Genomic DNA, 22,580 nt, shown 5'->3' on the forward strand with positions numbered 1-22,580 from the left:
TGTGGCCAGTCACAGGAAGCAGGCAGTCAGCCCCTGGGACAACATCTCATTTATTTACAGTGCATCTTACACGCAACATCAAGCTTCAGTTTATTTCCCTGTCTAGGCTGAGGAAGCTGCTTTAAATATATAAGAAGCTACTTTAAATATATAATATATAGTACTTAAAAGGAACAGGGGTTCTGTGCAGTTTTCAGAATAATGCTTCGATTTAGTAATCAGAGTTAGTTCTCCCTGGGGGTCTTGTTTCCCACACTAACTGATGAAGTTTATTCAGATAATCTATGATTCTGTCACAAATGAAATATGAAGCCTCATTTATTTCCCTGTGTTTCCTCCGTTTTAGCGTCGCTATTTCATGAAAAGCTTTTCGAATCACAGGGATCAGGAACCTCCATAGAGCACGTTTCTGTGGCTTGCTTCTAAACTCCTGAGGCTATAATTTTTCACAGTACAGTGTTCGTTTACTTTTGGACATGTGCACAGATTGTTCAGGAACTGGCAGAAAACGAATGTACATCTCATTCATTACACAGCTATTCACTGAGCCTCACATTTTTTTTGCTTGTTTATCTGAGTTGACAAATGCTAAATCAAGCAGAGTGACAAATGCTAAATCAACCAATGGCAACAGCCAAAGAAAGGAATGAGGTGTGAGTTCTGAACCCCACAATGAGATGTAAGTAGGAAGCAAGACTGACTGACCACAGATAATAAAATATTTGCCAAATAAAGTGAAAATAGAAAGCTACATAGAATAATCCAGAACCCTTATCCTTGTAAAAAAAAAAGCATTTCTAGGAGGTGTTCCCAGGTAAGGAGGCCACAATGCAAGACAAAAAAAAAGCCAAAGGGAAAATGTATACACTTCATTCTGTTGAACATAATCCTTTCTGTCGTCCTCCCTTCCACCCTCCTCCCATCTTAAAAACTTATTAGCAAAATTCCAAGATGTGCATCTAGTTAAAAGGAAGAAAATAAACCCTTGGCCTCCTTTTAGAATATTAGCATCCTACTTATACTAAGTGAGAACAAAAGGATAATGAAGTTCTTTGTGTAATGTTTTATTAATGAACTTAATTATCCTTAGAAGACAGATAAAGGATAAAGCAGAGTCTGTTTTAATTTAACAGAAAATAAGCTCGGGTGAGTAATTTCTGAAACAAAGGGCTATTTCAGGGGACTTATGAGTTTTAATAAAGTTAAGGGAGTAGAATTAAATACAACTTATAAAGCAATGTGTTGAGTATTTTCTCCCCCAGGGAATCATAGTAAACTATTCATGTAGGTAGGTTCATGAGGGTAATTTTATTTTATTGATACTGGCCTTCTTTTTCTGCCTACTACTCTTCTTCCTTTTGAAATATTCTGTATTAGAAAGATTCTAAGGTATCCTAGTGCTTTATGAAGTATTTTGTGGAAAATAAATTCGAATATCTTAGCTACATATTAAACCTCAAAGGCCTTAAGAGAACGGGGAAAAGGCAATTTTCCTGGACTTACATACAGTAAAAATGTGGATTTCTTAAGACAGGGTAATTGACCTACTAAGTACATCTTCAAAGAGTATTACAATGTTTCAAAACTCAATAACCACAAAAACTCAATAAGTTCCCTCAAAAAAGGAAGGCCTGATAATATATACATACCCTACTCCAGCTATCCCTCCTAGCTCTGCTGGTCAAGAAACCCCATTTAATGGTTTATTAGTGAAAGATTTGGGGGAACCTAACAGACTATAAATAAGATAACAAATGTTCTAACTGAGCTATATATAACCACTTTACAAAGCTCCAGTGTGGGAGGCCTCTTAGCTCACAAATAACCAAACTGTTATCCAATTATCTGAAAACAACACAATCTAAGAATTTCAGGAAAACAAATATTGATATAAAAATTATGGCTACCCAAAAATGCATTTCCTGTGGGTAAAATGCAATGTACAATTACAGTGGGAAGCAGCCGCATAGCACAGGGAGATCAGCTCGGTGCTTTGTGACCACCTAGAGGGGTGGGATAGGGAGGGTGGGAGGGAGATGGAAGAGGGAGGGGATATGGGGATATATGTATATGTATAGCTGATTCACTTTGTGATACAGCAGAAACTAACACACCATTGTAAAGCAATTATAGTCCAATAAAGATGTTTAAAAAAAATGCAATGTACATTTGATTCCTTAACATTTATGCAGGCATATAACAACTTTTTCCTAAGTTACTCTGTCATTTAAAAACAAACATATTTATAAAAATGCCTTCCGGGTACTTGCACACCACTTAGTCATTTCATAATATTTACTAAGCATGCAAGAATATTCCAGATAATGTGAGGGGTGTGGTAGGAGGGGAAGGAGATAGGGACTCTATTCTTGAGACATTTACAAAATATTAAAGATTCAGAAAAAGCTAACAACAGTTAATATTTACATAACAGAGGATTTCAAATAACTTTCACAAACATTATCACATGTTCTCATGCAACTGCCTTTTATCTGAAAGGAGTACAGCGAATGCAGGTAGATATATCTAGAAGCACAAAGGAAAAAAATCTGATCACGAATTTACCTCTGTGGCAGATAATCGCTTGTCTCCATTATCACTCCCAACGCCCGAGTCAGAATCCTTCTTGCTGGGTTAGATGCCATCGATATTGAATTCATTTAGAAAAAATTAAAATCACAAAGTTCACAACAAGAGACATCAACTTATATTCAAATAATGACTTTACTAAACAAATTTTTATTATTACCAAAAGACAACAAATTCGCCCAGTATTGAAGGTTGTTAAGACAAGGGCCTAATGAAAATCAGATACTTGTACCGTCTAAATATGGTACAAGATAAATTCTTTGTATTCAGAGTTTCATGGATTTATACTCTACCTGAGTGGCCCGTTCTTTGAAACAGTTAATAATTTTCTTATTTTACTGATTCTAGCATATGAAAAAGCAAAAACTACCAATTGCTTTTACCTCTTATGTTATGAAATTTCCTAACTCCCAATAATTCTGTAAACTTTTATTCAGTGACTAAATAAATTTGATAGTATGTTTAAAACAATAAAATAATGAATACATATTTTAAGCATTATATAAAGGTACCATTAGGGTAGGCTGAGATTTTAAGTCACTACAGTATATTTACTTTTTTTAGTAAAAAGTTCAAGAAAGATTTCTGCAATGAAGACATTTCAAAAACAACCTGCATTTCTACAAGAGTGTTCAGTGTGATAATTTTGTTCTCTGAAAATTCAAGGCCCAGTTTACACCACAAAATGGCCAAGGACATGTTAAACGATTCTAAAACTTCCATTCTGAACAGGAAATGGCAAAAACTATGAACAGTGCATTTTTAAAAGACAATTAAAAAAATAAAGTCTGCATTTTTTCTTAACAATGTTCTGGAAGCACATTAAAAATTAACTTAAAAAACCATGTCTCTAACACAACATTGTAAATCAACTATAACCCCAAAAAATTTTTTTAAAAAACAACAAAAGCCATGTCTCAGTTTGATGTGGTTATTTTAACTGATAGGTAAAAAATACATATATTTATATTATAGATCTTATTTATAATATGTGCACACACACATATGTTGCACTCAGGAAGGACTGATTCTTGATTAGGAGAGGGTAGATGAAACCTGAAAGATGCCAAAATGTTATCAACAGCATCCATTTTCCCTTTTTTGTTCCAAAAGTGTTCGAGACTCTGATGTATAAATCTGCATTAGCTGAGTGAAACAAAAGGATTTTTGGAGTTAGTTACCTGGAGCACCTTGGCCTAAGCAAACTCTAAACGGGGGCTTCTAGCCGACGGGGTCACACTCACCTGTCTTCCACGTGCTGGTGTAAATGTGGCCTCTCCATGGTGTGGAGATAAAGGGAGTCGGTTGTCTTAATCTGGCACGCTTGGATGCTCAGATACTTAAATATGTGCACTTTGCCCTTGGTGCAAATCTATGGAGAAATTAATAATAAATATATTTTTAATGGCAAAACAAAATGTAAACACTAGACATCTCACTCTGTATATTTTAGTTTTTGCATTTTCACTTTAAGTAACACGTCAACAATGACCACCAAATTTGACCTCTCCAAGACAGGTAAGATTTTAGGCAATCATTTCCTCCAAATTCTACTTCAATAGAAAACCATGTTCAAGAAATTTCTAGTTTCTCTTGCACTTACCCACAAAATTCTAACAGAAATACATTTAAGTATAAATAGTGTAAAACGTATATACGTCAGATAACTAACCTGGTAACGTTCCAATTCTGAAAGCATATATACTTCATTCTGTTCTCACATAGTTTAATATTTGAGCTTGAATCTTGTCTCTAAATGACTGACAATCATATTTTAAAATGGTTAAACTCTATTTTCCAGCTGACTTCAATGTAAGGAATCTATTACTCCTTTTGTAATCCATACACTCCATGAAAAAATTTCAAATGCACATACAAAATGATAAACATAGTAACTGAATAAGTGAAATAATCAAACATCATAATTCTGGGATTGCGGTGACCAGAACAGTGAGGCAAATGGTGGTAAACAGGTTTGATGTCACAGAAGACAACATACTGTAGTCAGATTCACCCGAGGTTTCATGTTTTAAGAGATTGTGACTGTTTATGATCGTATCCATACATTAATTCTGCAAAATATCAACAAACCAGTTCTGCTGAGAGTTGCTTAGGTGCTATTGATAGCCTATCCCCCCGGCAACAGCTTTGCTGTGAGACCCCTCACCTGTGCTGGAGGAGACTGCAAAGGGTTATTCTCAAGCAGTAATACTTGCAGCTGCTTCATCTCTCTAAAACAAATGGGAATCACGAGCACTTTATTGCAGGAAAAGTCAAACTTTACCAAGGGAAGATCTACTAGTTCTAAAAGAACAGAAAAAAAAAAAAAAAAAAGAAAGAAAGAAAAACAAAAAACTCAGAAAGCAACAAGATTAAATGGCTAAACACATTCAAAAATTTTCTGCTTATCTGGAAATATATCATTTAGCATAATTAAAACCAAGTTGTGTATTAGGAATATAAGTTATGTATATATAATACTTTACTAAAGAGGAGAGGAAAGCTTTCATTGGGGGCCCAACAATTTTTAATTTGTTGTTATTTCTGGTACGAGCTGGAAACGCTTGACATACACAACACCTATTGTTTAAAAAGGCCTTTTTTCCAGTGAAACAATCACATAAGCCACACCACACAAGATATGCTTATGTTTTAACTTCAAACTGTTTTCAAACAGCTTGTAGCTTATGAATAATATGTTAATTACAACATATTCTTATGCATTCCATGTATGTGGGCTGGCAGAATCTCGGAACGAGTTACTAGAAATATGTTCATGATTGTTTTAACTCCACTTTAAAAAAGAAATGCTATCAAATTTGGAGCTTTGCAACAGACCCTGTAATCCTGATTTGATTAGGCTTTATTGTACTGCTTTAAAAAAGTCTTCTGTAGCTCCACAAACAAGACAGAACATTATATTTAGCTTAAAATCCCCACCCAGTGGCATAGCAAACACTCAGTAATTTCAAGCATTCCAACCGACGTTGGCAGCTGCAAGAAACGAAGTCAAATATATTACATAGAGCAAAGACGCCGAGCAATGCCAGAGTAGGGTGACACGGAGCAAACCACCAAGATCTCCACGTGAGAGGCTACGGCGGGTTCATTTCAGAACGGGCCTCACCACGTTTGTTATGAAACCTGGTAAGGGAGGATACACGGTGCTTTCAAATACTCAAGGAATTCCCAAGCAGATGAAGGGCAGGGACTCGAGGAAGAAGAGGAACGGAAAGCAGTGACCTGGAGAAAGAATTCATACCATCCCTCCGCTCCCCCTGTACTGCTGGAGAGTTTTCACGTTACTCAGCTACTTACTCAGACTACTTCATGTTCCCCCAACAAAGGTTCACTTAGCAACCAGGCTCTGCGAATTCAACTCGCTCTGGGTGTGGAAGGGACTTTCCTTCTTTCATACCTTAGTGAACTACTTTGTATTAAAGAAAAGAGTCACGAGATTGAAATGCAAGGACAGAGACACAGGAGCATCCGCTCAGCAGCTCCCAAACTCAGGTCCATGATAGGCAGGCGGCTGTGTAAGAGAAACTCAGGATGTGTATTTTTAAATTTTTTTTATTGAAGTATAGTTGATTTACAATGTTGTGTTAGTTTCAGGTGTACAGCAAAGTGATTCAGTTATACATATATATGTGTATAGATATTCTTTTTCAGATTCTTTTCCATTATAGTTTATTATAAGATATTGAATACAGTTCCCTGCTAGGTCTTTGTTGTTTATCTATTTTATATATAATAGTGTGTATCTGCTAGTCCCAAACTCCTAATTAATCCCTCCCCCGCTTTCCCCTTCGGTAAGCATAAATTTGTTTTCTATGTCTGTGAGTCTGTTTCTGTTTTGTAAATAAGTTCATTTGTATCATTTTTTAAGATTCCACATATAAGTGATATCATATATTATTGGTCATTCTCTGTCTGACTGACTTCACTTGGTATGATAATCTCTAGGTCCATCCATGTTGCTGCAAATGGCATTATTTCATTCTTGTTTATGGCTGAGTAGTATTCCACTGTGTGTGTGTATGTGTGTGTGTGTGTGTGTGTGTGTGTGTATACACATTACATCTTCTTTACCCATTCATCTGTCGATGGACATTTAGGTTGCTTCCATGTCTTGGCTACTGTAAACAGTGCTGCAATGAACATTGGGGTGCATGTATCTTTTTGAATTGGAATTTTCAAATTAGAATTTTTGAATTCTTATTCGAATTGGATGTGTATTTTTAAAATCGCCCCAAGTTAATTCTCTGCTCGAACTCAGCTCTCCCACCAATAGTGGGATAAGTGATTTGCCTCAGGTCTCACTCGTCCTGGTTGCCTGGAAAAAGCACATGGAGAAAAGTGGGAGCTGGAAGAGAGGAGGTGAAGCCAGAGGACGGCACGGAATCAAGAAAGTCAAAGCGAAAGGGAAAGTAAGATCTTTCCCGTTAATAGTTTGTTTTGAAAACAGGGCTGAGAATTAGGGGGACTGTATGTAAAAAGAGTATCTCCTTGCTATAACTTCCAGAAATATGAATCCATCTCTCTGATGGCTAACGTGACTCCCTCAAGTTAGGCTGGCAAATCAGGGGTGAAGTTTAACTGCACTCTGGCTCTTCAGCAATTTGTCACTTAAAATGAAGACCTTTAAGCAAGACTAGAGAGCTAAGTGCTTGGAAGACATAGCAGGAGGGGAAGGAAGGCGACTTACAGTTAAATAAAGTAAGAAATGGTTTTTATAATGACAATTCCTTTTAGTGCCTGTTGGGGATACAATTACCATCTTAGTTTAGGAAAGCTAGAATCTGACATTTTCACAACAAGGAAACGAAGGAGAAAATGACAACTCCAGCTCAGAAAAAGCCAAAAGAGACAGAGCAGGAAAAAAGGGGTAAGAGAAAAACTAAAAAGAACAATGAATCCCACTCCTCTTTCTCCATTGCAAAGAGGGGCAATGAATGACTAATCTTCTGTCCATCCTGGTGCCAGAAAGAACAAAATAGAGTCTCCCCGTTGCATTAGTTGTAGTAAAACCACCACAAGATTGATGTGGGCAATTAGGCCGCAAACTTTCCCCCCCTCCTCAAATTGAAAGCATATGAGGAGGGGTACTAAAGAGGAAAAACAAGTGAGTAAATATGAAAAGTCTTTAAATTCACTGCCTGAGAGCATTATCAATGCTCTTTTGTTAACGGAGTTCTCCAGAGTAAAGCAAAAAGAAACTTGATATTCAGGAAATTATTTTTTTTTTAAAAAGATTTTCCAGTAAACTGAAGTTTTAGCTCCGAGTGTATATTAAAATACTAAGCCTGAGAAAAAATAATTATGAAAAGTATAGAAATTTGTAAGTGATCTTTTTAGGAGAAGGAATGCTTTTAAGTTAAGAGAGCAAGGAGTGATGACAGAAACAAATATCTTGATTTTACAGATGCACCTTCTTCCCACATGTTTCTAAACCACTACAGGAAACTGTTAAATGAGTAAATTAAATTTTTCTTTTGAAAACGAGAGTTCAATAATTTGTGATGACTTCTCAATAATTAACCTAAGAGCTTAAATTTAGATGAAAGTTTTCTTTAATGCTATGAAAGGCTATATGATTATAAATTTGCTGTTAGTAAGAGTTTTCTCTTTGTACTTGCTCAAACCAAGAAAAACAATTTCATCCATTCAGAACTGGAACCGCACAATGACAAAATGAAAAATCAATGTTTTTATACCAAGTCATCTCAAGTAATAAAGTAATAAATCTTTAGGCCGAGACAGTTTCTAATTCTTCTTTAAATACTAGCCAGCATGAGAAAGGTGAAGATGGCAGATGACACTTAAAATTCCCATCTATAAAGCACATTACATTTTATAAAGTTCTTTCCCTTTCCTGAGCTCCATTTTCTTGCCTTGAATAACGAAGCACTTCAAGCCAAAGATCATGAAGCAGGAACAGAATAATAAAAATCAGGCAGCTCTCAAATAGCTGCATTAGAGTCAGATTAACCAAATGCTGACTGTTCCCAAATATACGCTTTAGCTTATCAGGCATCCTAATGTGCTTAAATGAAAATGATAGAAACCAATGTGATCTTTGAGAACCAGAGTACGTTTTGGAGAAAGCATTCAGTGTCCTGCTGTTCATCAACTCATTCCTGATTAGGTCCAAACGAGGATCCCAAAATGTGAAATTCAGTTCCAGCATGATCTACAAGGCTGCTTATCAACGTCCTTAATGGTATAACATTTCTGAATAAATATATCTTTTTTATTTTTAATTTATTTTTGTTTTATTGAAGTACAGTTGACTGACGCTTTTTTTTTTTTTTTTTTTTTTGGCTGTGCTGCATGCGGGATCTTAGTTCCCCAACCGGGGATCGAACCCATGCCTCTTGCAGTGGAAACACGGAGTCTTAACCACTGGACTGCCAGGGAAGTCCCTGACAATTTTTTTTATTGAATATCTTTTTACTTTAGCTTCAATGCAACATATCAGAGGGACACACTATGGAAGCCCAGAGCTGCAGGGAAAGGTTTGCCCACGTTTGGCTCCTGGGTGGGGCTGTGTGAGGGGCTCGGTGTTCGTGCTGTTTCAGGGAACCCGAGTCTCAATGCTGAGGCCCTGGAGCCATCCTTGCTCCAGGCTTCAAGAAATTCATCCAAACAACCAGTGACATCAGTTCAAGTTTCACTGCAGCAAAGTCATGCCCTCGCCTGAAGCATGGGTTCGAGACACTCAGGGTTCCCAGTCAGGGCTCCCAGATCCCCAAAGCCCCAAACCCTGACTTCTGGATCTGCAGGACCAAGTGCGGCAACTGACTATTGGCCGGATGTTCCAGGACATCACACGTCCATCCATACCAAAAGCAATTCAAGTTGCCTCCTGTTAGGAGCTGAACTGTGTGCCCCCCAAATTCATATGTCGGAGCCCTGACCCACAGTACCTCAGAATGTGACTGTATTTGGAGATAGGGTCTTTAAAGGGTAAATGAGTTAAAATGGGGTCATTCGTGTGGGCCCTAATCCAGTAGGATGGGTGTCCATAAAGAAGAAGAGATTAGGACACAGACACAGAGGGAAGATGCAGGGAGAAGACGGACATCTACAAGCCAAGGAGGGAGGGCTCAGGAGAAACCAAACTGACCAACACTTTGATCTCAGACTTCCAGCCTCCAGACTGCGGGAAAACACATTTCTGTTGTTTAAACCACTCAGTCTGTGGTACTTTGTTATGCGAGCCTGAACAAACTTAATACACACACATACACACACACACACAGCTTTATACAGGGGGAATGATTTTGTTACTGAACCCCTGACTAAAATTACAACTTGAATATAACTTTTCTGTTATCAGCACATGATATTCAAATTATAATTAATATTAATAGGCACATACAAACATGACTAGAGCTACCTTCTTCACAAAGGTAAACAAAAAATAATAAAAGCCTCCTGTTTGATTCATTTTTCCCTCTTTCTTTTTTTACCTTGTGGTAAAACTTTAAGGTAATTTCTTCTGACATTCAGTTCTCGTAGGGATTTCAATTGCCCTATCTGCTGAGGCAAGGCTGTGATCTCGTTGCAGCTGACGTCCTGCATTGAAAAGAAAGGGAGAAATAGTAAACGCCTTTTGCCAGGAGATCAAGCATTTCATGTGAAATCTCCTTACAGAATTTAAATATTAGGACAACTACACAGGTACACTTTTATATTGGTCTCTGGGTCCGAGGTCAAGTGAGGCTTAGCACAGAGAAGAAAAAAGAAAGTGCAACATTTGAAACATCCTCTGAGAGAAAAGGGAGAAAAGAAGCATGTCAGTAGCCTTCGGGAGCTACTCTGCCAGCCTCGAGGGCTGCTGTTCTCACATGCTTCAGTCTTATTTCTCACAACAAACCCATGAGGTAAGATTACTGGCCTAATATTCACAGATCAGAAAACTGAGGCTCAGGAAAGTTCAGTCAATTGTCCAAGGCTTGCAAGTACCAGGGTTAACACTTGGAACAAATTTCCAGCCCACTGTTCAGCCACTACCTTACCTTACCAGATGCTCATATTTTACAGTGGATACCTATATATATTACTGCATTGTTTGGATGCATTATTTATTTAAAGTGGAGTTCTTATCAGAAGGCTGGAAACTTTGGACCTGAACACCTTGACAAACATTTTACACGCAAGACTGTGGGGTATGCGGGCTGTGTCTTCTTTGCTTTGGAAAAGTAATACTCTATTAGTAATCATTGATCGGAACCACCTCTTGACACATGCAAAATGGTGGCCGTGACATTTTTAATCTTCTATATCATTATCAGCTCCCCTAACCCCACCCTTCCTCTTGGCCCTAGCAGCTCTGCCCTGCTCTCCACCTCCCTTAGCCCAGCCACTCCTCTAGCCCAGAGCAGCAGTGTCTCTCAGCTAGACACTACAATGACCTTCTGGTTGTTTCCAGGCATCAATCTCCTCCTCGGTTCCATCTTTCACAGACTGAAGATTTACAGAGTGTGAATTTCACTCTATCATTCATCAGCTCAAACACCTGCAATGGCTCCTCAGGATAAAGTCCCAAACTCAAATCTGCTCAAATGTTTGCCTTCTCCTGTGAGCCTGTGAGCTCCTAGGTGGAAGAGACTGTGCCTTAGTCACTCTGCCTCCTGTGCGGAGCAGAATGCCAGGTATAAGGTAAGGGATCAGGGGCTTCCCTGGTGGCGCAGTGGTTAAGAATCCACCTGCCAATGCGGGGGACACGGGTTCGAGCCCTGGTCCGGGAAGATCCCACATGCCGCGGAGCAACTACGCCCGTGCGCCACAACTACTGAACCCGCGTGCCACAGCTACTGAAGCCCGTGCGCCTAGAGCCCGTGCTCCACAACAAGAGAAGCCACCCCTATGAGAAGCCCGCTCAACGCAACCAAGAGTAGCCCCCGCTCGCCGCAACCAGAGAAAGCCCGTGCACAGCAACAAAGACCCAATGCAGCCAAAAATAAATACATTAAATAAAATAAATTTTAAAAAATAAATAAATAAAGTAAGGGGTCAATAAATATTGGATAAGACTTCTGAAGTCCGTTTATGTTAACGCTCCATAATGGTACAGTTTATTGTCTCTGGCTGGGAACCCAAGAGGCTCCAACATACACACCAAATCTCTTGCAGGTCCTGCTTGGTGTCACAGAACCACAAATATATTTGGGCCACAAATGATCCCAATGAGATCAAGTCCTTAAACATCCCACATCACTGCTGAACCTGCAAAAACTCCCCTTCACTCATCCTTTTAGAAAGCAGCAAAGCCTTGTTTCAGAAATTGGCTTCATATTCACTCGGATGAGAACTCACCATTGACCAATTCCTTGAAACCTCTGTGCTCCGTGTAAGAGCAGGGCCGTACAGAACACAGTGGATCACTGCCCTCTAACCTCATCTCACTTACATATCCTCAGGTGACCTGCCAAGCTGTCAAGGTCATGAAGGCGCTAAATGGATATCACTTGATGAAGAGGAATAACATCGCTCCTATTAAAGGAAATGAAGCTGTCATCGGTAAAGCCTGGGTGTACACATTGGAATCAGCCCGCCATACTGTTCCATACTCAGCTGTCTGACTTGGGGTTGGGGCAGGGGGCTGGCGTGTGACAGGTTAAGGACATTAGGTGTTCAATGGCATCACCCGCAAGCTGGCTATTGCTGCATTGCTTCTGGCCTAGAAAAGTCACACCAAATTTTATGAAAGACATCCCTAATGTTAAAAAAAAAACCGACAAGCGCATCTGCAGAGACATAAATGTCTAAGGAAGTAATTACATAATTAGGAGGTCCAGAGATTTGTTCAGTCACTCTTAGCCCCTCACTGAATCAGTAAATTACTCTGCCTTTCTGAATATACTTCCATATATGAGAAGTGAAAAGTAAAATGCCACCTCTTCCCAGTTACTATGGCATTTCATCAGCCGCAAAAGTCAACAACCAAACCCTTTCGATGAAAGTTTTATCTTTCTTTGCCTCCACCAAGTTACCGATAAGCAAGAGGTACCATTTTAAAATCTAAGAGTCCTCACACAAATGGTACACAGGTAAGCCCTAGAAATATATGAAATTAAATCATTTTATTGGACTCAGGACCAGGCACAGTCATGCTGGTGATGGCTGAGAGGAGGGGAGGTCATGGGAGAAGAATTAGTGAGAATTATTTTCCACCTCTAAGGAGAATTTATGTTGACACCTAAAATGTTTTATAAGTCTGTGAGTGATAGCATGAGAAAGACCCTTTTGCAGATTACGGGAATCACGTATTTTTCAATGTGAAACTGATGATTTTCAGAAGTTTTAAGGACATAATTTTTCAAAAAAACATTTCTCTTAAAAAAAGAGAGGTGGGAGAGGAAAGCTAAAAGAGAACAGATATATTTAGGCAGCACAGTCTCGCCATGAAATCTCCGGAGATGAAATGCATCTTTATTCTATTTTTTTCCTGTGTACTACACTCACCTTGCATGTTGTTGATTAACCCCGGCTAGCCATGAAATTAGAGTATGCTGTTTCCATAAATATAAGGTAATTTTTCCAACATATATTTCTAAATGGCCTTATCAAAGAAAATAGACTCCCCTCAGCTATATTTAAACACTTGTTTACCTGCAGGGAAATGTTTTCCTAATTTATTTTTTTTTAAAGAACTTCACATAATGATAAAACAAGTTTTTCCTTCTAACTTACAAGACAGGACATCTGTAGACAATTAGAAACATAAAGTCCAATTGTCCATTCACATTTTGAAGGGTATATGGTGAAGGTCAAATTATTTTAATAGTACTCTGCACTGCTCTCAGTTACTTCCTGTCCTGCCAAAATAATGAGGGAAAAAGCAAGATAAAGACTTTTCACTCTTGTATGATCAATATAGCAGAAAACTGTGCAAACTCAATGCCCTCCCAGCTATTGAACCTTGCCAAGTTTTAAAGAGGTTATGAATTTCATCACAAAAATAAAACCCCATAGGTAATTATGTCTTAATTAGTTGGGAATGAGGAGGAGTACAGAGAGGAAAATAGTCTAGATGTTTTCAGATAACGTATTTCAGGTTAAAAAGTGTAAAAGCAACAGTCCTAGAATAGCCTGGTTCTCTAGAACATGTCTGTCCACATTTAGTCTAAAAGAAATAATGGCTTTTTTTTTGTCGGGGGGCGGAGTTCATTTTAAAAAGATATGATTTAGGAAAATAAATTTTAAAAATAAACAACATTAATGCCCCATATTTCTGCAATATTGAGAATTTATCAAGCTATGAGTTCCAGATCCAGTGGCTTCTTAAAACAGTCAAATGAATCCCCTCTGAATTGTCTATTAGCCCTAAGCTATGTCTTGGAAAATAATTATTCCAAACCACGGTGAAATCAAATTACCATATATTCAGCATTATAAAGTTATAAATATACAGGTGGGCCCAATTCTATTGTTTGATACAGAAATGAATCTAATCATTATGCATTATATAATCACATAAATACTCAAACTTAAGTTTTATGAACCAGCCAGTCTAATTTTGTCATTTAGATAAAAAAACAAAATAGAGAATTTTAGCTATGACTTAAAATACACTTATTTTCCACTGGTTTAATCAAGATGCTTTTAAGCAACCAAAAGAAAAACTTTAGAAGTTAAGATTCTCATTTCATCACAACTCTTCTGGGCAATTAAGAAAGTCTCTAGAAGGATTAAATGCATGTTGGAGATTAATACATTTTAGCTGACTGACTGCTAATTGCTACCTTACCTTCAGAATGCAAAAATGACAAGGATTTAAAACATCCGCGTAGGTTCAAGGATAATTAAACTAGGAAATGTTCACTTTCAGAATATATTTTTTAAAAGACTAGAGATGCTTTCTGAAGTCGTGACTTCTAATGAAAGCCAACATAACTACTGCGTCAAGATGATCTTGGATAGAGAAGGTTTCCAGTGAGACCAGGCTAAGCGGCAGAACTGCACATGGTATTCTCATGAGCTACCTTCCCCTGACTCTTAGGTTTTCAGAAACTTAGCGTGGTTATACTACAGCTTAAGTCGTATTTTAAAATCTACCTCTTGGTCTTCCCTGATGGCACAGTGGTTAAGAATCTGCCTGCCAATGCAAGGGACACGGGTTCGAGTCCTGGTCCAGGAAGATCCCACATGCCGTGGAGCAACTAAGCCCGTGTGCCACAACTCCTGAGCCTGTGCTCTAGAGCCCACGAGCCACAACTACTGAGCCCGCGTGCCACAACTACTGGAGCCCGGGCGCCTAGAGACCATGCTCCACAACAAGAGAAGCCACCGTGATGAGAAGCCCACGCACCACAACGAAGAGCAGCCCCTGCTCACTGCAACTAGAGAAAGCCCACGCACAGCAACGAAGACCCAGTGCAGCCAAAAATAAAATAAATAAATTTATTTTTAAAACTCTACCTCTTTATTTAATTGAAGAAAATGCAAACGTTCTAACAGGAAATACAAGCTATCAATACTGGCCTCCCATCATGTGACCATGTCCATTTTTGGAAATGTCTTTTGTATGACTCACTGTGTAACTTTAGGTAAATATCTTAACCTCTCTGTTCCTAGGTAAAAAGAAGAGGTGATATTATAAATAATTACAATTTCCTTCCAAGATCAGGAAAATCCATCTACCATATCAAAAATAATGAAGAGATTTTGTTTGAAAGATAGATACTTAACTGACTTAGGAGTAATGTCAATTTTGATTTTTCAGCAATCAAAAACCTAAATGCCTGTAGTGAGAACTTTAATTTTAAGACAAATCAGTATGTTCATTTAAACTCAAAACTTTTTCAAGCAACCTCTGCTATGGTAAATTATTACCTCTCAACACTTACTGAGAGTCTCCTTCTAGTATAAAACCCTACCTCACACTCTTTCACATACCCAGCAAGCACAAACCTTGCTCTTCATAAGAAACGCGGAGATAGAAGCAACAGAAAGGACCCTGCACAGGCCATGAGTTTCCAATTCCCTCACAGAAACCAGCGAGGTTAGGCGGCATCTCCAGAGACTAGGAATGGACCTACGATTACAGCAGACATGAATTCATGTCTCCATTACGCCTACCTCAGAGACTGGAATGCGACACATAAAAAAAAAACGAAGAAGAGATTTCCATCAGAAGTTCCTCAATACATCCCGTGTCTATAATCAATCCCTGAATTCCAACTCTCCACACAACCAAACATTTCACAAAAAAGAGAAAAAAAAAAGTAGCATGTCTAGTCAGGGCCAGAAAATGCGCCTTCAAGTCAGTTATTACCTGAGTCAGGTCCAGTGAGTTTGGGGTTGTAAAAGCAGGTTTCTGAAACAGTGATATTATGTTCTCTTATATGAAGTTAAGAGCCGGAAGACACAATTTTCACACACGGCATGAGTTGGGAGAGGGCAGAATTGAGAAAAACCAAACAAGAGATGGACCCCAGTGTGTCAGCATGTACAGAGAACTGGTGAGAAAACTTCTAGACCTTTGGCAAATGCCCCATAAAAGGTTCTCAAATTTATTGTGTTCTTACTTAGTGTGCCTGTCTTCTTCAGAGCCATCTGTTAATTATAACATGGCATTCATACGGTATTTCTTACCAAATATTTAACACACCTTATCCTTCAGGTATGATTTGACAAGTAAAAAAAAAAAAAAAAAAAAAAAAAAACATGTTTCCAGGATGTTGACACCGTCTTTATGAGTAAAATGAGGTTTAGTCAACCCAAGAGAAGTCTGCTGACCCTCGGGCCTGGCTTGAGGTTCTTCAGTGAGGGAACTCTCAGACAGACATGGCCCATTTGTACCACACCCTACTTTTGTAACATTCTCCCTACTGTTCACAGCCTGCCCCAACTGGAATGGGAAAACCACTGCAAGTTGAAACAGGGCAACTGCACAGAAAGAAATCATGGCTCCTCTCCACGAGAGGCTTATGATCTAGATGAGGACCCAGTGAGCACAGCTGCACTGTACTCCGGAAAGGCCTTGGGCTTTCAACAGACAAACCTGGTTTTCACTCCACTCCACCACATCACAGCCCCACGTCCTTTGGGTGAGTAATTCTGAAACCCAAACTTGTCTGTGCAAGGTAGACAGGATATCCACCTTGCTGGGTTATTGTCAAGATCGAATGACAGAACACATGTCAAGTACCCAGCAGAGTGCCTGGCATACAGTAGGTGCTCAGTAAATGCCAGTGCTTTATCTCTTTCCTGGATAGAAAGAACATGCAGATACGAAGACTTACAAAGCAACACAGACACACAGCTACAGCTCTAAGGAGACAAGCGGTACAGAAGTAATTCAAAGTAGCTGAGGTCAGAAAGTTCTAGATCATTCTCATCAGAAATGACCCTTGAGGGGCAGCTCCATAGAGCTTAGGTTCCCCTAAGTTCTCCGGCACCCGAAACAATGTGGAAATATATCCTCGCCTCTCCTGTGGACTCAAGAAAAGGCGTCTCAGAAGTGTTTCTTAATGAAAGTCTTCATGGAAGGAGGAAAAACTGCTTGTCCATATTCTTTGCCCAATCACAATCACTAAATGGCAATGCTTTATGTTTTAAGATTCTTAGATAACTGTGATATATTCAAGAAAGTAAGATACTGTTTTCCAAATCCAACTCCTCTCAAAAATCAGAGAGGGCACCCTTCTTGCAGATGGCCACGGTGCTCTGGTGTTTGGTTTTTAAGCGAATGATGACTCTGGAACATTCGCTCATACTTGGAAGAGAAGAGAGTTTACAACTCAGTTTAGGATACTCTTTGAGTCTAATGTGAAAATTTCTCAAATATTTCTACCAAAATAGTTCAACAGGGCTCAGAGCCTAATAATAAGCTGAGAGATTTTATCAGCCCTACGTGACTGAAGGTACTCTGAATGCTTCTGGAGCAACCAAATGTTTTCAACAAGTCGGTTACTATGTAACTACAAAACATGAGCCTCCCACGCAATTCTAGAATTACTTCAGGCTCTCCAGGGAATTTTTTTTCCAATTGATAGCTAAAAATCATCTGACATGGTTACCTGTAGTATCACTACTATTTTAAGCAAAAAGATATGAAAAATAAATAAGAATGGATGGAAACTAATCTTTTTTAGTCTGTGACCTTAAGCAAGGCCAGTCACCCCTTGCGGTTAAACAATAGCAAGTTATTAAATATTCACCAACTTCACAAATAATTGCTTTTTGTGAAGATCACACTTGCCCATAGAGCAGAAAGAACACAAGCTACAGAGCTGCCCTGTCTGGAAGGGTGGCCACCAGCCCCATGTGGCTATTGAGCAGGAGAAATGTGGCTAGTCCAATCTGGGCTGTGTCAGTGGAAAACCTCAAAAACTTAGTAGGAAAGAAAGACTCTAAAATATCTCATTAATTTTATATTGTAGAGATGCTGAAATAATATTTTAGCTATCTAGGGTAAACTGAAATATATTACTAAAATGAATTTCACTTGCTTCTGTTTTTTTTTTTAATGTGGCTACTAGTACATGTAAAATGACATCTGCAGAAGGACAAATATCATATGATATCGCTTATAAGTGGAATCTAAAAAAAAATGGCACAAATAAATTTTATTTACAAAACAGAAACAGAGTCACAGATGTAGAAAACAAACTTATGGCTACCAGGGGGGAAAGAGGGGGAGGGACACATTGGGAGATTGGGATTGACATATACACACTACTATATATAAAATAGATAACTAATAAGGACTTACTATATAGCACAGGGACCTCTATTCAATACTCTGTAATGACCTATTTGGGAAAAGGATCTCAAAAAGAGTGGAGATATATATACATATATATATATATATATATATATATATATGTATAACTGATTCACTTTGCTGTACAGCAGAAAGTACACAACATTGTGAATCAACTATACTCCAAGAGGGAGGAGATTTGGGGATGTATGTACATGTATAGCTGATTCACTTTGTTCTACAGCAGAAACTAACACACCATTGTAAAGCAATTATACTCCAATAAAGATGTTAAAAAAAAATACATCAAAAAAAATTTCTTTTTAAAAGGTAAAAACAAAAAACAGAAACAAAAAAATAAAATGACATTTGCTGTCTGCATCATGTGCTGGGTGAGGGACAGCGCTGGGTGAGGGTGTTTCTGCTTGGGTTGTAAGTCAGCTACGCCAGGGTGACCGACCCTCTGGGCATCGCTCACCGTCTCTCTGCCTTGGGTTTCTTCTTTTGTAAGATGTTGAGAGCTTGGACTAGATGTCTTTTTTTTTTTTTTTAAAGATTGCTTTTTTTTTTTGATGCGGACCATTTTTTCTTTTGTCTTTACTGAATTTGTTACAATAGTGCTTCTGTTTCATGTTTTGGTTTTTTGGCCCCAAGGCATGTGGGATCTTAGCTCCCCGACCAGGGATCAAACCCGCACCCCCTGCATTGGAAGGCGAAGTCTTAACCACTGGACCGCCAGAGAAGTCCCGGACTAGACGTCTTTTAAAACCACTATGGCTTTAACATTCTAGGATTCAGGCGTGCAAGAGTTATTGCTGGTGGACAAAAGACACAGGACAGGCTGATGGCAGCACTGGAACCAGGAGGCAAAGCAGCTTCCCTAGAGCTGAGCTCCGGACGGGGGCCTAAGAAAAGCCCAGGGCATCCCTTAGAGCCACCCGGCAGCTCATGTGCCCCGAGCCGAGAGACAGTGCTCTTCTACCTCCGCCGCCTGCCACCAGCAGCTGACAGGAGGATTTGAGGGAAGCCCTGCCCCGTGTGGGGCTGGCTGCAGGGCTCGGCACGTGCACCACCTATTAGCAGATGAGCTGGTCTGTAGCCGCACAGCCGATGGCCGGCACGCTGTCAGCTTAAGCCCGGGGTGCAGCGGGACAGAAACACATTACGGCTGCCAAAGGCTGACTTCACCGATGTGCCACACATCCACTCCGCAGGAGCCCGACAAGTGGAAAAACACCAACGCTGTACTCATACAGTGTTTGCAAGACCTAATCCAAATTCTAGCAAACCCGGATTTGGGGGTTTATCACACTCCTGAAAGAAGCATTTTTTTAAAAAAGCAAATAACTATCAGTTTCATCCGAAGTGTTATTTGCTATATCTTTTGTTTTCCAGAAATCTGTTAAAATGGAACCTTCTGAATTAACTTGGATTGAAAGACAGAGTCGCCCCTCACTGGCACGGCACTTGGGAGTCCTCGCAATCGGTCCCAAGCCACCTTCTTGGTCCACTGTCCACGATTTGACAGCAGCCTTCAGCAAACATTTTTTTGGGCATCTATCTTGTGCCAAGCACTGGCATAAAACAGCAAGTAACACACAGTTCCGGTCCTGAAGCAGCTTTCAAGGTGTAGTGGGTATTGGCCTGGAGAACGCCAAGTGAGAAGACAAATGTGGTTCCATGAAAATTCAGTGATACGTAGAGGCTGCTGGCCTTCGGAGCACCCCACCCTGGCTTGGAGGATCTGGGAAGGCTTTTGGAGGAAGTGAAATCTACCTTGGCTAAGAACTGACCAGGAGAAGAAGAGAAGGAAGAAACAGTCCCTGTGGAAAGAGTGATGTGCTCAAAAGTCTAGAAGTGAAGATGAACAAGGCTGGAATTCAGAGGGTGAAGGGGCCAGGGACAAGAGACGAACCTAGAGAGGCATGCAGGGGCCAGACTCAGCAGGGCCTTGAACACTCGGGGAAGGAGGCGACGATGGCCGAAATCTAAGCCGAGGCCTCGAGGATGCAGCGCCCCGCCTCACCCCGCCTAGCCTCAATGGGATTATACTGCTTCACGCTCCCCAAGCCTGCCGTACACTCCCGGGCTGTCGGGCCTTGGCACAAGCCGTCCCTTCTCTCTCGAGTGCCTCCTCTGTCCCTTACATGGACTTATGTAAGGCGCCTCTCAAAGGTCTCTTCCTGTACAAACCCTTCCCAACCCCAAGACTGAATCAATCTATCAGTTCCTACGCCATGCACTTACTTCTTGTTATAGAGACTTCGTGGAGAGGAGGATGTCTGCCCAAATTAATAATCTGTCTTCTTTCAGAATCACCCCTCTCGGTGGCAGCCGAGCAGCCATGTCCGGGCAATGTGACCATGTGCCTTGGGCATCGCTGGCCGAGCCAGGAGAGGACGCTGGAACCAGGTCTCGCCTCTCTCACTCAGAAACCAAGGCTGAGACATGCTAGTAGGTCCTGCTATGTGCTTTATCTGGGGGGACGTTTAAACTTGGGATGTATGGGCTAGGTGACCTCTCCATTGTATGGAGAAGTGCAGAAAGCTGAGCAAGAAAACCAGTGGCTTCCATGGTTCTTGACAACTTTCCAGTATCTTGTTCCAGTCACTCACGATCCCTGACCAGATGTCACGGTGCTAGTGACGTGAAGACCCCTGTATCCTTATGACTCATCCCAACTCTTGGTGTGAGCTAGTTGGAATGGGTTTCAGATACTGCTGTCCTGGAAAAGGCACTCTTTTTAGGGCTCTATTGCCTTTATACAGAAATTACTCCCTTCTGTCCTAAAATCAAAGTGGATACATGTGTGTCATGGGGGCTGTCACTTTCAGAGCCAATTCCAGATGAACACATGACCGTGGAGTCATAGCACTCTTTATCTGGGCCTCACAAGCCATCACCCCAGTGTTCCAGGTGGCCCTGAAAAAATTAACTGGAACTGGCATACAAGAGAAAAGTTATTGGCCTTCAATGTTCTAGATTGGAGTCTACTTGAAGGAAGGTTTTATCTCCTCTTCATGGTTGTAATCACAACATCCAGCTTTGTGCTTGACACAAGGGCAGTATAGACGAATGCTTGTCGGAGGATAAATTATGACCATTATGGTTTAGACCAGTTGCTCATTCTGGCCTCTCATTCACCCAAGATATCTTAGCTCAACAGAAGTACAGAAAGAACTCATTCTTTCGCATTTTAGAAACAAGGTCAGTAATTCAATTAGTAGTGAAGGAGCTGACATCTCGGCCTCAGGTACACACAAGCCATCTCTGCCTATCTATAACTTGTTCTTCTTTCTTCTCCCTGGGGATATGGACACATTTTAAAGTTACATCAATTTGGAGCAACGGTTCCTAAAATCCTTAGAGAATCAGAGCATTCTCTTCTTTCCAAGTTAATTATATACATTCATAAAGTTTGGCCTACTAACTTATTTGCAGATTATTTTGCCAGTGTATCCATAATTTATCACAAATTTATTTATGCAATCTGAAAAAAAAAGTGACCTAAATACCATAGGATAATCTGGAAACTTCAGGAACTGTAAATCCTGCAAACTTCAGGAAGTGTAAACTACAGGAAACCTGTAAATTTCAGGAACTCTGTCACAGCAAACACATGATTATTCCTTTCCCCACTTAATGTCTCTATCATATACAGACCTCCCACGACATGATCCCCTCCTTGACCCACTGGAGCGAAAAGTCTTTCTGACTACCTTGATAGGCTACAATTAGTAAACAAACAAAAAGGGCGTCTTAAAAATCAGTAACATACCAACTCCATTAACTGTTTGAGCTGACCTATCTCTTCAGGCAGCGATCCAAGTTTGTTGTTACTTGCAATTAAGACTTTGAGAGGCAGACCACACAGGCAGGCCGGCAGGGCGGACAGCTGATTCCGACTGCGAAGAAATACAAGAACTCTGGTAAACAGGCAGGCTACTTCATACTGTTTGTGAACATGCTTTTTTAACAAACAAGGAGAAAAGAGTGACGGAAGGAAACATTTTGCAAATATAAAAAGTCTGATAAACTTTTATAAAAACGCAAATCCCAAGTGTATAAGAAAATAAAAAATAGTTTTTAAAAAAGAAAGGCATAGGCACTTTTGAGGGAAACAACTTTCTCCAGCACAAGGGACCCTATCAAGCCCCCTGCAGATGCTGTTGGCCAGCCCGAGAGCATATGGGCAACACAGGCTGTACCACCAATGGCAACGGGAAGCTGGTGCCAACTGTTTCCTTTCTGGCAGTGCGAGCGGGAGATTCAG

At 40.0% G+C, this 22,580-nt stretch overlaps 1 protein-coding gene across 7 annotated transcripts in view; it reads right to left on the reverse strand.

Annotated features, from left to right (window-relative positions):
* LRCH1 (leucine rich repeats and calponin homology domain containing 1) overlaps positions 1–22,580 on the reverse strand; it is a 201,829-nt gene that overhangs the window by 67,099 nt on the left and 112,150 nt on the right. For all 7 annotated transcript variants that reach the window (XR_014236937.1, XR_014236938.1, XM_082365414.1 and 4 more), the window contains exons 3-7: positions 22,086–22,212; positions 10,065–10,170; positions 4,757–4,893; positions 3,834–3,961; positions 2,566–2,629 (exon numbers count right to left, since the gene is read on the reverse strand). Coding sequence is in view for 5 of the 7 variants with exons in the window: in XM_082365414.1 (XP_082221540.1) it covers positions 2,566–2,629; positions 3,834–3,961; positions 4,757–4,893; positions 10,065–10,170; positions 22,086–22,212 (562 nt within the window). In the remaining 2 variants the exon portion in view is untranslated. The remainder of the gene's footprint in view (positions 1–2,565; positions 2,630–3,833; positions 3,962–4,756; positions 4,894–10,064; positions 10,171–22,085; positions 22,213–22,580) is intronic.

This window comes from Balaenoptera borealis (assembly GCF_965194805.1).
Source record: "Balaenoptera borealis genome assembly, chromosome: 18".
Lineage (NCBI taxonomy): Eukaryota > Metazoa > Chordata > Mammalia > Artiodactyla > Balaenopteridae > Balaenoptera > Balaenoptera borealis.